Source organism: Vombatus ursinus, unplaced genomic scaffold, assembly GCF_900497805.2.
Source record: "Vombatus ursinus unplaced genomic scaffold, bare-nosed wombat genome assembly UNPS02009770.1, whole genome shotgun sequence".
Taxonomy (NCBI): domain Eukaryota; kingdom Metazoa; phylum Chordata; class Mammalia; order Diprotodontia; family Vombatidae; genus Vombatus; species Vombatus ursinus.
In genome coordinates this window covers 17,766,224-17,782,265 of record NW_020949548.1, presented here as the reverse complement: position 1 = coordinate 17,782,265, position 16,042 = coordinate 17,766,224, and the positions used below count along the sequence as shown (strand labels likewise).

The 16,042-nt window shown below is 45.4% G+C and overlaps 1 protein-coding gene across 7 annotated transcripts in view; it reads left to right on the top strand.

The window, feature by feature from the left end:
* Nucleotides 1–16,042, top strand: part of PLEKHA7 (pleckstrin homology domain containing A7) — a 155,238-nt gene that overhangs the window by 124,059 nt on the left and 15,137 nt on the right. For all 7 annotated transcript variants that reach the window (XM_027852608.1, XM_027852613.1, XM_027852612.1 and 4 more), the window contains 8 exons: nucleotides 209–358; nucleotides 2,954–3,058; nucleotides 3,793–3,901; nucleotides 4,095–4,348; nucleotides 7,657–7,845; nucleotides 8,038–8,155; nucleotides 10,132–10,223; nucleotides 13,645–13,845. In XM_027852608.1, coding sequence (XP_027708409.1) covers nucleotides 209–358; nucleotides 2,954–3,058; nucleotides 3,793–3,901; nucleotides 4,095–4,348; nucleotides 7,657–7,845; nucleotides 8,038–8,155; nucleotides 10,132–10,223; nucleotides 13,645–13,845 — 1,218 coding nt within the window. The remainder of the gene's footprint in view (nucleotides 1–208; nucleotides 359–2,953; nucleotides 3,059–3,792; nucleotides 3,902–4,094; nucleotides 4,349–7,656; nucleotides 7,846–8,037; nucleotides 8,156–10,131; nucleotides 10,224–13,644; nucleotides 13,846–16,042) is intronic.

Here is a 16,042-nt window from a genome sequence, read left to right as displayed (position 1 = left end):
AATGTAGCATTGCCTTCTGTTGTGAATGTAGGCATCAAACATTATTCTGAGAAGAGGTCTGTAGAAATCACCCATGCTGGCCAGAGTCCATGATGTGCTCGTGATTGTGGGCCTGTTCCGTAAAGAGATCCTTGCATTGAGTGAGAGGTTAGCCTGGAGGACATGTACGACTTGAGTCTCTGTAATAACCTGATTCCCCCTTGCGCAGGACCAGCTGGAGTCAGTCCTGGAGGTTTTGCACAGACAAATGGAACAGTACAAAGACCAGCCCCAGCATTCAGAAAAGATTTCTTACCAACAAAGGCTGCTGCAAGAGGACCTCGTTCACATACGAGCAGAGATATCCAAGCTTTCAACAGTATGTATGGGGTAGAGGGAATATGGGGGAGCAGAAACTGAGGGGAAAAGGACAGGGGCTATCTACCCCTTGACAGCTCACACTTCATGTTATTTGGGAAGGGGACTGCTTTTCAGAAGTCACGAGGACCAGGAGAATTCTGCTAGGCGTGTTGATAGCACATCAATTGGATGTCTTCATTCTAGAATTCAAGAGTCCCAGGGACCTACCCTGTGTCTGCTTTGGAGGAGCTGCGTCTAGGGCTTCTGGCACTAATTCTGTTCATCTCTTTGTCTCATCAGCCCTCTTACCATATTCTCTTTTTCCATGTCTATTCCTTGGCCTTTTCTTGAGGATGTCCCAGAGCCACCAATGGGACACTTAAAGCTGTGGTTGGTGGTTAGATGGCCCAGGGCACACGGTACACCTGGGGATTTTGTGTTTCAGTACAGCACCTATTTTTACATGTGAAAGTAACTCAAGGAATTCATTTGAATATATATTTATTAAGTATATGCTCTCTGCAGGGCACTGAACCAGGGAATGCAAATATTTCTCCTCTGTCTTTTAAAATGAGATTTTAAATTCAGGCCCTTTCTGCCTTTAACAAAGGATTCTGATATTTGAGGGTGGTGGGGGTCATAGCTATGTATGAGAAGGTGAGAACTGTCCCTCCACTAGTTGGGAGTCCTCTAGATTCAGCAAGGTTAATGGCACCTCGCTCCCGCTGGGGGAGGTTGGTCTTCCTTTTTTCTTTGCCTGACATTGTACTGCAGTGGCACCCATGGGGGACTGTGGAATGCCCAAAAGAAAGGGAGCCCCAGGCTGTGTGGTCTACAGACTGGAGTTTGTGCATCCATTAAGGATGTGTGTGTGGCAGGGGAGACTTGGGGATGCTTTTTGGTGTTGAGATATCATCTATTACCTTTATGAAGCATGCATGCCTCTGATGTTCCTTCCCCCACCACCACCTTAGGATGAGTGTGGAGGCACAACCATCCATGATTGTGCTGTGAATTCTTTGAACTAGCTCTTTGGCAAAGCCTTGGGTGTTATGAAGAGCAGATTCTATCCCAGGGCAGAGGGTAAGAGAGCCATAACTAAGGCAGGGAAACTGGGGGTTTGTCCTGGGGCATTGAATTTAAAGGAGGTTGACAGCATTTAGGGTTCTTTGGTACTGAATGAGCTCTTCCCCCCTCATCCCCCTCATCCCCCCACTCTATGACGGCTTTCCCAGCAGCATCCTCATGCTGGTTTCCTAGGATCTCTGTCTCTCAACAAGAGGATGGTATTTCACCCCTTTCCTTACAACCCAGGGCACCTTTGATGCTGCTTACTCTGGGTGTGGTTTGTGGTACCAGCCCTTAGTGCAAACATTTTTTAATTATGGCTGAGGAGATGGAATTTTCAGGAAGGGGAAGCTCATAATTTCCTGAGGGGAAACATTAAAGGAGGAGCCTGCAGTTGTGATGATTTTTTCATAGCTAATGGAGGGGGCATTTTTGCTCAGAGACCACTTGGTAGGCGATGTGGGGATGGAGGATGGGAGGTAGCTAACTGGTTTTTTAAAGTATTTGGATTTAGTACTTTTAGGGGAGTGTGCTTATATGTAAATATGTGTGTATATATATGAATGTATGTATAGGTACTTATATATACTATAGTATATAAGTTCTATATTTAGTACTGTATATATTCTATGTAGTACTTACGTGTAAGTACTTATATATATCCTGTATATATGAGTATATACAAGTACTATATATAGTACTTAAAGTACAGTAAGTATTATAAAGTAATTAAGTGCTCTCTCACTCTCTTTCTATGTGTGTGTGTGTGTGTGTATACACACACACATATATATATTAAACACTAAAAACTTAATTTTGTTAGCACTTTGAGTATTATTTTCCCTTGTTATGTAAATGAGATGTAACTGCATTCTTCTCTTATCTTTCCACACCCATCCACCTCTGCTCTAGGGAGGAATTAGGGAGCTTGGCAAGAAGGGAGGTGTGGCAGCTAAAATAGGGGACTTTGGAATTCTGAACCAGATCCTAGGATCTGCCTGCTATACCTTTCCAGGCTTGTTCCACATTCCTCTCCTACACACTCACATACACACACACACATGCACGCATGCACACACACGCACGCACGCACACACACACTCCATCTCTTGTCTGCAGGGCCTGGAATGCCCTCCGTTCTCCTATCTACTACAGAATTCTAAGTTCCTTCAAAGCTCAGCTCAAGAGCTACGCCCTACATGAAGCCCATCCAGTTGGTCACAGCTCCTTCCTGCCCTCCTCCCCTCGAAATGACTTCATCTATATTTTGTATTTACTTTTCTAGGTATATATTTTCCCCTCCCCCTTCAATGTACTATAACTGTGTAATGTACTTATCTGTGTCTACCTAGTACCTGGCAGAGTGTCTGGTGCTTAGTCATTGCTTAAAAATTTTTATTGAATGACTTTTCATCTGATAAAAACAGAAGCTGCCTAGAATAGGTTCCCCTCCCTTCTTTGAAACAGGTCTAGATGTAACCCATAGGTTGAGTTAGGCGCAGGGTGTGTCCTGACAATAGCTGACCACATTTCCTTTTGCCACCAGGAAATGGAAAATGCCTGGAATGAATACCTGAAGCTGGAGAATGATGTCAATCAGCTGAAACAAACTTTACAGAGGCAAAATCGACGATCCTTCTTTCTGCCTCAGGTGACTGACCAATGAAGTCACCATTTCCCTTCATAACCTGCTTTCCTCCAGAAACTTTTGTCCCCTTTGACCATGGTCTGCACTAACCCAGGGTTCAGGAAGATGTACACGCGTATTTATATACATAGCCCTGTGTGTGTGTGTCTTTCTTTCTCTCTCCCCCTCCCCCTGCCTCTCCACATGCATGCACGCGCGCGCACACACACACACACACACAAACACACACCCATCTACCATCACCAGAGGCGCTGGTGGCACAATGGATAGAACTTTGAGCCTAGAATCAAGAGGACCTAAATTCAAATCTGGCCTCAGACATTTATTTACTAGTTGTGTGATCCTGGACAAGTCACTTAACCTCTATTTCCCTTAGTTTCCTCTACTATAAAATAGGGATAGTAACAGTACCTACCTTGCAGGGTTGTTGTGAAGACTAAATGAGATAGTACTTATAAAAAGTGCTTAGCACAGTGCCTGACACATAGTAGGTACTATATAAATGCTTATTCCCTTCCCTTTTACACATGAGGAAACTGAGTCTGATAAAGGATCAATAACTTGCCCAGGGTCACACAGCTAATAAAGTTTCTGAGGTCAGATTTGAACTTGGGTCTTCCTGACTCCAGGTCTAATGCTATATCTTCTGTGCCAGTTGGGTTTGCCTGTGAGGACCTAACTAGCATTGAAAAGTCGGAGCTCATGGAGGAAAGTCAAGCCTTTTCTTTCATCTTCAGGAGAGATCTCAGATACAAAAGGACCTTTGGAGGATTGAAGATGTCACTGCTGGCCTGAGTGCAAATAAAGCGAACTTCAAAATCTTAGTGGAGTCCTTCAAGAATCCAGGTAGGAGGAAAGTGCCCCTTCTGGCTGGGATGGGGGCGGGGTGTGGGGGTGAGCCAGCGCTCTCAGAGGAGTGGGATGACCTCTAGCCAACAATGTTGACCATACACTGTAGTGAGTCATGGGCAACTGAAGGATGACATTTGGGAAGAGAAACCCTGCCCTTTATTTCACAGTCTGTCCCTTTGTCCCTTAGAAAGAAAAACAGTGCCTTTGTTTCTTCACACGCCTGTGCCTTCAGTCCTCAAATCTCTCAGCACTTCAGAGAGCAAACGACTCCCCCAGACTAGCCCTCCAAGCAGCCCTCCATGGACCAGCCCTGCAAAGACGCCCCTGGAGGTTCGCCTCTTTCCGCAGCTGCAGACATATGTGCCCTATAGAACCCATCCGCTCCAGCTGAGAAAAGTGACCTCTCCCATCCAGTCCCCTACGAAGCTGACGCCAAAGGCTGTAAGTATGGCAGACTGGAGCTGAGAAAAACAACTATTGCTCTTTGTCTGGGAAATCCACATCCCAACCCTAAAAATAGGGTGGTCGCCATTTGCCAAACTGTGTCTTAAGTGCTGTTGGATGTGGCCGTGTGGGAACCTGTTTCCTTCCTGGCCAGTGTTTCAGGCAGGAAGGAAGGAGAATAGGCCCAGTGTATTAGGGAGCCAAGCGCTGGTTATGGATTCCACTTCCCTTTCTGACACTTTTGTCCGCCATCTTTACAGAGAACTAGAAAGGAGAAAATGGGCCTAAATTGGCACAGGAGGAAATTGGTTCAACATAAAGAACTGGAGAACAGTCGGGGAAGTCAGGGACCATTTGGACATGCTGTACTAAGCATCAGTATCCCCAGCAGCAGGAACTACAAGGCAGAGCCCATCATTGCACCTAGCACTGTCTTTTGTTTTTATATTATCTAGAAATTCTCCTGTGCTCCTCCCCCTCTTCCCAAAGAATTTCTTTTTTTAAATGAAAAAGAGGAAACAGGGAAAAAAATTCAGCAAAAGTGACCCAAGACATTTTTAAGATCTGACATTATATTCAACGGTCCACACCCTTCTCTCTCCCCCAGCCTCTGCAAAGGAGTGGAGAAGGTGTCTTCTTATGGCTCTTCTATGGGGCCAAGCTTGCTCTTCAGTGAGCATTTATTAAGCAACTACTGTATTCTGGGTACTGAGCTCTACTGCCTTAGGTTACACACCTCTGCTACTCAGCTTGAGTAAAACTATGTTTGGAAATGTGAGACATGGATCAGTAGAAATTCCAGCTGACTAGTAGGCAATCAATGATAAATGGCCTACTTCACTTAACAGTCTAAGTGACCTGTCAGGGATCTCCTCAATGAGCCTACTTCCTCTGTTGATATAGATTGCAACCTCCTCAGCACCTTCTCATCCCATAGGATTTTTCTCCATTGTCTTCCCATCAGACTTCCACAGAGGACTCACCCATTGTCCTACAGCCCTTCCTAAGCTTCTTTTAATATCTTGAGGGGTCAATGTAGTATATTTGAGCTGCCCTCAATTTCATTACAGGGCTGGCACTTCTCCTTTTCTGATTCTGCTTGTCAGAGAATCATAGGGTCATAGATAAGGAGCTAGAATGAATCTCAAAGGCCACTTTATCCATCCCCTCTCCCATCTTATAGATAAACCTCAGAGAGGTTTAAATAATTAGCCCAAGATCATACAAGTATTAAGCGAAAGAGTCCGGATGTGAACCTAGGTCTTTTGACCCCCAAATACAGCACATTTTTCACTGTTCCACTGTTTGGGACACTTCTCATGCCCAGGTCATTGCTGGTAAGGTCTTCTAGCCTACTTAACGATGCATGCATCTCTCCACTGCCCATTGAATCATCTGTGGAGTTGTAGACAACCATAAAAGTAACATGAAATAGTTATCTCTTCTGTCCATGGGAATGATTCTGGCCTCGATGACTATAGAGGTGCTTCCCCCCCCTCCCCCCACTCAGGGCAGAGCTCAATATGTGGCCAAGGAGAGGTGCCTCCCAGAATGGGGGCCTGGAAGATAGAACCCATGTGGGATCAGAGCCCACGGGTTTGGATGACACAGAAATTAACCTGGCCTAGAAACAGATATAAATGAACACCATGCTGAAAAAGGCCTGAATGTGTTGCCAGTATGTGGCCGATAGGGCTGTATCATTGGACAGTCCTCAGAGTGCCCCCAGGGTATGTGGCATCTTCTCAGACACTGTGCCAGTGTCTTCAGGTGGACACTATTGTTCTCACTTAAATCGTAACCCAGAGGGGGGATTGGAAATGAGAGGAAGCAGTTGTTCAGATTCAGGCTCTAATTTCACAAATTTAAAAAAATGTGCTGGCATTGGAGGAGGAAGCAAGGCAAAGGGAATCTCTAGATCCCTGTGCTGAATTAGGCAGAACCCAGTCAAAGGAGAAAGAAAAGTAGGCCTGGGGAGGGGGAGGGGATGAAGGGAATTAGGAAGAGCCCTCCCACTTTTGTGGCAGCCAAGTGATGTTCCATTGATGTACCAAGAAACCACAGCCCTCATCAAATACCACAGACGGGACATTTTAGGAAAAACAGTCACATTCACAGCAGACAATGTGGGATGCCCAGTGTGTGTTTGCTGTGAGCCACCCACAAGGTCTGGAGGTTCAACCCACAGACACTGGGTCACAAAAGAGTTTGTAGCCACACACAGAGTAGAGGGAAAGACCAGGGCCCTGCAGAGACCCCTAGACTTTTTATCCACCCGCTGATCTGCACATTGCACCAAAGCGGGTTAAAAGATTTGCTGTTCATGGAATAACAGGGAGCCCACGTCCCACAAGACCTATGCTGTTGGCTAGAAATCTTTCATACAGTGGGCTCCATGGTATTCTAAGCTTGTTAATAAGTGGGAACGATTTGCTAATCTGTTCCCTACCCTAGGGAAGTCACCACAAAGAGGGTAGACAGGAGGAATAAGGCATTGTTTATTGTGGAATGCCAAGAGCAGTGGACCGAGTGTCTGCTGGCTCATTGTATGTCCTGAGTTCAAGCTACTTAGCCTCTATGATCCTTGGGTTTTCTTATCTGTAATACTCTACTGTACCGCCTCAGTGGGAGGGGTTGGGCCCCCAAACATGAACACCTTCGAGAGTCCCCTGGCATAAAATATTTACTGGCCTGGCGTGAATGGTAGTGAGCAAAGGCAGGGTATTGATGCTTTTCTACTTTGATGACAATGCCCACCTAATGACCTTCTTTTAGGATCCCTAAGCCCATTTATAGCAGCTCTTTTTGTAGTGGCCAAGGACTGTTAACCAAAGGAAAATTGCAAATGTAAACCAATTGTGGTATATGAATGTAATTGTGCCATAATAAATGAGAAAAGGGGCAGGTTCAGAGAAACCTGAGAAGATTAGTAGGAATTGATGCAGAGTGAAGTGAGAAGAACCAGGAGAACAAGGCTTACAATAACAGTAACATTTATAAAGACAAAGAACTTTAAAAGCCTTCAGAACTCTGACCAATGGATTGACCAACCATAATTCCAGGGGATTAATGATGAACTCATCTACCTACCTCCTGATGGAGAAGGGATGGACTCGGGGTGGAACGAGATACACATTATTAGACACGGCCAATGTGGGAATTTGTTTTGTTTTAAATGAGGGAACAAGGGAGAAAAAAAATGCTGAAGAGAGAAGAGAAAAAAAGAATTTCCTGGCCCATCTCGAGTGTTTCATTTCTATGTGTTGGATACCAAGGGATTATTCCACTTTTATTCTACTAAACAGGAAGATGAGGCACCACCCCGACCCCCCCTTCCTGAGCAATACAGCCCTGAGGACCCACCTCCAGCCGTGCCTCCTCTTCCTCGGGAAGCCACCATCATCCGCCACACCTCCGTGAGGGGCCTCAAGCGTCAGTCTGATGAGAGGAAGAGAGACCGGGAACTGGGGCAGTGTGTGAATGGGGATTCCAAGGTGAGAGTTGGGTAGGAGATAGTCACAGCCACTCATCATCCGGGGGTAGGAATCTGGGAGCCAGGAAGGAAGGGACAGACAGCAGAGCCTTTGGAGGCTGAATTGGAGGGCTGTGGGCCTTGCTGCATTTGTTAGGCTCTTCGTATGAACCCTGGGCTTAGGGATGACCAGCTCTGCATCTGCTTCCTATAGGTTGAGCTTCGTTCCTATATGAGTGAGCCAGAGCTGGCATCCCTCAGTGGTGACATGAATCAGCCCTCCCTTGGATTTGTGGGCCCTGACAGTGGCTACCAGACACTACCTGGGAGAGGTAAGGTGGGCCCTAGCTGTCTTCGAGAGGAGAGCTAAGCTTTGTCCTTTTTTGATAATGATAATAATAGTTGATAATAATTAGCATTGTATAAAAATGTAAGGTTTGCAGGGCATTTACAAATATTATCTCAGTTGATCCTCACAACTACCCTGTGAGGCAGGTACTATTATTATCCCCATTTTACAGATGAGCAAGCTGAGGCTGAGACGTTAAATGACTTGTCCAGAGTCCCATAGGTATTAAGTATGTGAGACAGAATTTGAACTCTTGTCTTCTAGACCCCAAGCACAGCACCCTGTATTTTGCCCCGAATAGTTAACTCCTTTTTCTAAGCATTTAGTGTATGCTTATTGGATTGAGCTGAATTTTCCTTGAGAGAAGGTGTGTGTATCTATGTTACTTGGGATCCACTATGACAGGTCTGCTGCCAGCCTTATTAAATGGGACCTGGACCTCAGGTCTGCCAGCTCCAGGCTCAGGTTTGGTCTGGGGAGTGAAGGCAGCTGTCTCCCAAGACATCAGCCTTCTAGGGGCTGGCAAAGCAATAGAATATGGCTGAGAGCTTCAGAAATCAGAGTCCTTCTGACCCAAAGCCCCAGTATAGGTTTCAGGGATCTTTGCCCTTAGAGTGACCCCCCCAGGAGCTATTCACTGAGTGCCCCTGAGAATTGAGCTTGATAAAAGCCATAAGGTGGAGCCCAGGCCAGGAGCTGGGGGAGACGCCCTCTCCTTCATCAGTATGAGGCTCATGAAAGGTGCTGGAAGGCTCTTTCCCCACCTCATGGGGAAAGCTGGTTTGGCAGCTAGTTTCCTAGGCACTACCTCCCAGAAAAAACTTGGGACTTGTCCTAGTCCTTATTGGACTCCTAGTCCAGTAAGGAATCTCCCCAGCTATTCACAGACACCTGGAGTGTTGGATTTGGAGATAGAGGTCCTGTTCTTCACAACCTGTGTGACATTCAGCAAGTCCCCTAACCTCTCTGAGTCACAGTTTCCAGTACCTAGCTAGAAACACATAGTAGGCACTTAAATACTTGTTTATTAATTTCCTCCTCTCTAAAATTACAGAGCTGTTGTAAATGACCACTAAGGTCCCCTCCAGCTCATAAGTCTATGAACCTGTGGCCTTGGGACCTCCTTAATTGGAGCCCTTTGTGGCATATACATATATACACATATACATATACATATACACACAAACATATATACACATATACATACATATGTATGTATATGTATGTATATACACATATAATTAAATATTTCCCAATTACATGCAAAACAATTTTTTGACAATCATTTTAAAAAAAATTTAGCTCCAAATTCTCTCCCTCTCCCCTCCTTGAGAAGACTAGCAATTTTATATCAATTTTACATGTATAAAATCATGCAAAACAGTCAGGGCCCTTTGAGCTGTGCGTGGCTGGAGAGGCTAGGTGGATTCCCTTAGTCAGGCCTCTCAAGCACACCGAGGAAGTATTCTGCCTCTTTCTGAAACTTCCTGAAGAAGAAACTGAGTCCTAAAGAGAAGGAAAGTGGCTTGCTCAAAGACACACAGACATACCTACCATGAAAACCCAGGTCTCTTCACTGTCCATCAGTTTCTCTTTGCACTGAATCATAGTCTTTCTTCTAGAGGAATATTTATTCAGTGCTTCCGGTCCTCTCCTTCTGGCCCCCTTCCATGTGGAGAAGGATAGGCTGCTGAGCTGAGCACGCCAAACTGTAAGGGCTTTAGGGTTGTTCCTGGACACATGCAGAGCTCTCAAATGAAGAGGAAGAAGGGGAAAAGGGAGATTCTTGGCTGGAGCTCCCTCAGCTTTTCCCGTTCCAGAGCAGCAGAGAAGGGGAGATATTAGGCAGGTCCGGGCTGGTCCTCAGGGGGTGTGGGGGGGCATGTTGTCTGTGTACGAAGCTTCTTTGCCAAGGCATCTGAGCCCATTTCTTTTTCTCCCTCTCCTTCCATTGCACAGGTTTTTCCGGCTCCACATCCAGGCTCCAGCAATCATCTACCATCCCTTCCTACGTTACACTCAGGAGGGGATTAAATGCGGAAAGCTCAAAGGTAACCTCTGCAGGACAGCCCAGGCTTTCCATCCTGTGGTCAGAAGCTTGCTTGTGGCCCTGTCAGGGCTTCCACCCTCCCTGTCCTGTGCTCAAATCATGTTTCTTTTGGCAGCACCATCTTCCAAACCCTCTTTCCTGGGGTCAGTTATCTAAGACGGGCTAGATAGGTTCCTCCCTAGAGGTAGGAAAAATAACTTCTTAAGATCTTAAGAATCTTAAGATTAGTTGGTGAGCAGTGACAGATATGGAGAGAAAAAAAGAGAACAGCTATAAAGCCTTTTAAAATTAAAATTAAATTAAAATTAAAATTTAAATAATTTTTTAAAAAATTTAAATTAGAATTTTTTTTAATCACAAGATTATACAGCTAAACCTAAAGAAACCTCCAAGACAGTCTAGTCAACCTACCATTTTTTTTTTAACAGATGAAGAAACTGAGAAAGGTAAAGAAATGTGGCCAAGGATACACAGGTAGTCACTTGATAGAGTTCAAATCCAGGTCCTCTGACTCCAAAATCAGTGTACTTCCCACTGTCTTCCCAGCCCTAAAATCTCGCATCCTTCCAAGCATTTCCTGGGAACCAAGACTCCTCAGTCATTCAGGAGTGGGGATGAGAGTAGACGAGGTTCACTTGAACTTGGGGCAGGGGTGGGACGGGCAGGGGCATGAAAGTCTCTGGATGACCCTACTTACCAGGCCCACGCTGGGGGTCAGGTTGCCCAAATCTGTGCTTCCCAAGAGGTACTGCTCCAGCTACATTTGGGATAGGGGAGCAGGACAGGACTTAGGATTTATTTTCAGAGCGATCTCCAGATAAGAAGCCTTCCTCCATCAACATCTGTCTATATTATTCCTCTGTACTCTATTGTCCCTCAGCATACTTTGCCCCTTCACCGCCCCCTCTTAGTTTCTCAGGCTTCCTTCAACACTCAGCTTAGATCCCACCTTCTGCAAGCCTTTTCTGTTCTCCCTGGCTGCTAATCCAAACTGCCTTCCTTCTGTCTTTAGTCATTTCCATGTTATCTCTCCCATTAGAAGTCAAGTACCTTGAAGGCAGGCACTGGTTTTCTCTCCCTTTATATCTCTAGAGTATGGTACCTGGCACATAATACTACTTAATAAATCCTGTTTTAAAACTAATTATCTTAAACATTAATTTAATTAATTGTCTGTCTTAAAGAGTTTCCTGAGGCCCTGAGAGGTTACTGACTTGCTCAGGGTACCACAGTGAGTGTGGGTCAGAAGAATAGCCAACTTCTTCACCATTCTGCCCATCTCTGTGGTCTGCAAAAGAAAGAAACTGTGTAGAGCTTCAAGGAGGCCCTTACCTGCCTGTGCAGCCCAACTGTATTCTTTTCCCATCTGGCAAATTCTGATTCCGTTGTTCCTAACCTTTTTTATTGTCAATGTCTGGTGAAACCTATGAAACTGTACTCAGAAAATTGTTTTTAAATGTGTAAAATAAAATACATAGGATTACAAAAGAAACCAATTATAGTAAAATAGAATAATCACAATGTAGACTTCAGGTTAAGAATCTCTATAAATCTAGTAGAAATCTCTCCAGGGCTGGGACTTAAGAATCGCGGTACTTCATCATCTGTACCAATGATGGTATTTTAAGAGTCAGTTCAGTTCAGTTGTTTTTCAGTCATGTCTGCCTCTCCATGGCCCCATTTGGGGTTTTCTTGGCAAAGATACTGGAGTTGTTTGCCCTTTCCTTTTCCAGCTCATTTTACAGATGAGGAAACTGAGGCAAACAGGGTTAAGAGACTGGCCCAGGGTCACACAGCTGATAAGTATCTGAGGCTAGATTTAAACTCAGGAAGATGATTTTTCCTGATTCCAAACCCATTTGAATTCAGGTCTTCCTGACTGGAAGCTCTAACCGCTGTGCCACATGGCTGCCCTTGAAAGTGAGTAGTATAGGTCATTGACACCCCAGCAGCTGGAAAAACTAATGGGATCCCAGGCTGTCTTAGCCAGGACAAGGGGAGAGGCTAGCCTGGCTGTCCTCCAAAGTATCGTGCTCGGTTCTAGATGTTCATGTGCTTAGAAGGGGAGCGTCGACAAGCCAGAGAGTGGTTACAGGGATGGTGAAGGACCCATGTCACGGGAGGACCAATTGAAGGAACATAGGAGGGTTAACCTGCAGAAGGAGAGACTTCAGGAGGCCATCTTCACAGTCTTCCAAGATCCTCGAGGCTATCCATCAAATGATAGATGGATTATATTTATCTTGCTTGTCCTCAGAGGGCAAGACTAGAAGCCCTTTGAGCAGATACAAGTTGTGGAGGCAGATTTCAACTTGATAAAAGGAAAAATGTTGTAATAATTAAGAGTCAAGGATGCCTGAAGGCGCAAGGCTTGCAGTAAGACCCACCTTCAGATCCTGGTTCAAACACTGACTAGCTGTGTGACCCTGGACACGTCCCTTACCCTCTTTCAATTTCACACAACTCTCTAGGACTTAGCTCTGGAGTTACTGCCTAATAGTATTCTGAGCTGGCAGGGAGGGTTCCCTCTTGCTAAAGAAATCACAAGTCCTTGGCATATTTGAGAGTCCAGACACAGAGAGAGGCTGTCTGAACCAACTGTTGAAGATAGAAATTCATAGGATCTTGGAGTTAGAGCAGGAAGGGACTTCAGAGGTCTGGCCCACTTGTCTTACAGAAGAAGGAACCGAGGGCCAGAGAAGTACAGTGATTTCCTAATGGTAGAACCGGGATTCAAACCCAGGACAGCTGACTCCATAGCCTTCATTCTTCCCATTGCATCATGATGTAGAAGGTTCCCTGCTTGGGTGCAAATGGGACCAAACTATCCTCCACACAGCTGCTGAAATAAACTTCCTATAACGCAGTCTGACTGTGCCATGCCGCTGGCTCCCATGGCCTTCCCAGCCTGGCTCCAGCCAACCTTTTCAGGCTTATTTCCTACTCTTCTCTCTCCCACATTCCATATTACACCCAAACTGGCCTCCTTATTTCTTCCTAATCTCAGCTTTCCTCCATGCTTTTGCCTAGGCTGTCCCCATGCCTCAGCATACTCTTCCCCCTCCTCTGGTTTAAGGCCCAGCTCATTTCCTCTAGTATTAGTGTCTGCTTCATCCTCCTCAGTTAATTATACACCTACTCGTTTTGCTGACATGCTATTTCCTGCCACTAGAATGGAAGCTCCATGAGGGCAGGGACTATTTTCTAAAATTCCAGTTTGTCTCCCCAGCACCTAGCACGATGCTTGCTGGATTGGATTATATACCTCTGAGGTGTCTTCTGTCCCTGAGATTATTCTCTGTGAAAGTGTTCTGAAGAGGCCACAGGGCTAGAAGTTAGTCCTGGCGGTCTGAGTCCTTCTGTGTTTTGGGCTCTCAGCCTCTGAGGTTGTGTGTTCTGTCTGTCACATGCCTCCTTCCCAGAGACCCAAGAGTGCCTTGGAACGTCTGTATTCTGGAGACCACCTGAGGGGCAAGATGAGCGCTGAGGAGCAGCTGGAGAGGATGAAGCGGCACCAGAAGGCCCTCGTCCGGGAGCGCAAGAAGACGCTGAGCCAGGGCGAGAAACAGAGTGTGTCCTCGTCCCACATGTTCAGCCGTCCCAGCCCTGGAGACCTCGGCTCAGTATGTTACTAGGAGGACTGGGCTGCTTGTGCCTCCCCCCTTCACACTTTAAAGCAGGGCTTCCGAACTCTGCCTGAGCGAGCTGTCTGCTTCAGCAGCGCCAGTAGTCCTGGTTAAGGTTTTCTCCTCAAAATGAGGGCTGTGTTTGAGCAGGGGAAAGATGGTCAAAAAATGGAATGGGAGATGATACAGAGAGAGAGAAAGAGAGAAAGGGAGGGAGAGAGAGAGAGAGAGAGAAACAGAGAGAGAGCTTCTTAGTGGATAGGAGATGTCTAGAGAGACTTAGTCAGTCTAGAGTTTATTTCAAGAATTTCCTGGAGAGGCCATTCTAGGAATTCTCTATCAGCCTTTCAGAACGTTATGACTGATTTTGTGTGGCGGATGGAAGAGGGATCCCAGTAATTTGCTAGAGAAGGAGCAAAATGAAGTAACCGTCCCTGGAAACTTCAAAGTGTGTGTCACAGGAGGGGCTCTGGATATGTGCTGGGGCTCTTTTAGTGAACTATGGCTTCAGGAGGGATCTGAATAGTTCCTTCGGAAGCCAGGACATGCTTGGGCTCAAGCAGAGAATATGGGAGTTTGTGATGCTCCCCTGGGTCACTAACCGAAGCCAAGCTAACAAAGGGAGTGTCCTGATTCCCAGGAGTCTAAATGGCACAGTAGTATTAGATGTCTGTCTGTCTGCTGTCTGTCTGTCTGTCTGTCTCTTCTCTCTTTCTGTCTGTCTCCTCCCTCCCTCCCTCCCTCCCTCTCTCTCTCTCTTTCTCTCTTTCTCTCTCTTTCTCCCCTCCCCATTTTAGTTCAGTTGTGTGTTTTGTGTTTAATAATGTGTTTCCCTAGATATTTAGCCTGATTCCTCCTTACCTAATTCATTGCACAAGTTTTCCTGCTTTTAGAGTTATTGCTCATCATGCCTCTAATGTCGCCTGTTTTGTTTACAGAAGCTTCTAATTTGTGTTGGACATTTCATAACTAGCCCACTCTGTTTTTACCAGGCTTCATTGCATTAGCAGCTCTGCCTCAATAGCATAGCCGATCCCCCACCCCAAGTGTGACTTCTCCCTCTCCTTCAGTCCTTGTCTAGCATCCTCTGCTGCCCAGCCCAGTAATGCTGATTTGTGGTTCACTTGTCTCTAAGTCTCTGCATTGCTGATCTGTTCCCTTCTAGGGAATACTAGCGGAGAGCTAGGCAACACATGTTTATCCGAGTGAAGTCCTTCACCCTGGAAAGCATAAATATGTTCACAATCTTTGCATATTCCAGTGAGCTATGCTGAGTCTAAGTATTTTTTTTTGTCATTCTAGTTCATCTGATATATGCGCACAGTTTCTTAATGACACCTTTTGCTATTGTGTTGACAATAATTAATGATTGGAGTGAGTATCAAAACATGCTCCCCCCCACCTGTAGTCAAGCAGCCTATTTGTAGCTATTAATTTAGTGGCCAGAGAGGTGAGCTCCAGGGGCACTGACGTGTACAGAGCTGCTGATGTCCACTGGCTCTCTCAGCCTCAGTGTGTGGGTTACTGACCAAATAAGATAACATTGCCTTTTTTGTTTTGTTTTGTTTTTTTGCAACCAGGTGTCTCAAAATGTAGAAAGAATACAGATACAGACTGACTCTTGAGTAGCTTCTTGTGGGTTTTTTATTGTTGGGTTGTTTTTTTTTTGGAAGAAACACATGTATAAGTCTCTGCATTGACACCAATAAAAATGTTGCTTGATGATAATGGATTGATATGTTTCTTACTAGGCCGCACCGTAGAATAAAGAGGTCCTCTTCTTTTTATGGAGGTAATCAAGCCTGGCTTAAAAGAGTGACTATCACTCTTCCAAGACTGGAAAAAACGGCATGTCTTCTTTGAGAATCATTGCATGATTTCTCTATCACAAGAGCTTCAACATCCTAATCATTTCAAACATTCAGAATCATTCACCAAAGAGAGAGCAATGACCGTTTAAATATACAGTATGGAAAGCTTGTGCGTGAATAGGTTGAAATCGGCCGATCTTATCTTCATTATTATTGTCATTAGCATTGTTGACAGATGTGCCTAGGACTCTTTGGGGTAGGAGGGGACAGGGGGAAGGGAGAAGATGGACATCTGCTACTGTCTAAGAGAAGAAAGGCATGGAAAAGCCTTTTTCACAATTCACAATAACATGGTCAGCGTTAATACTTTTTAGGACACAAGA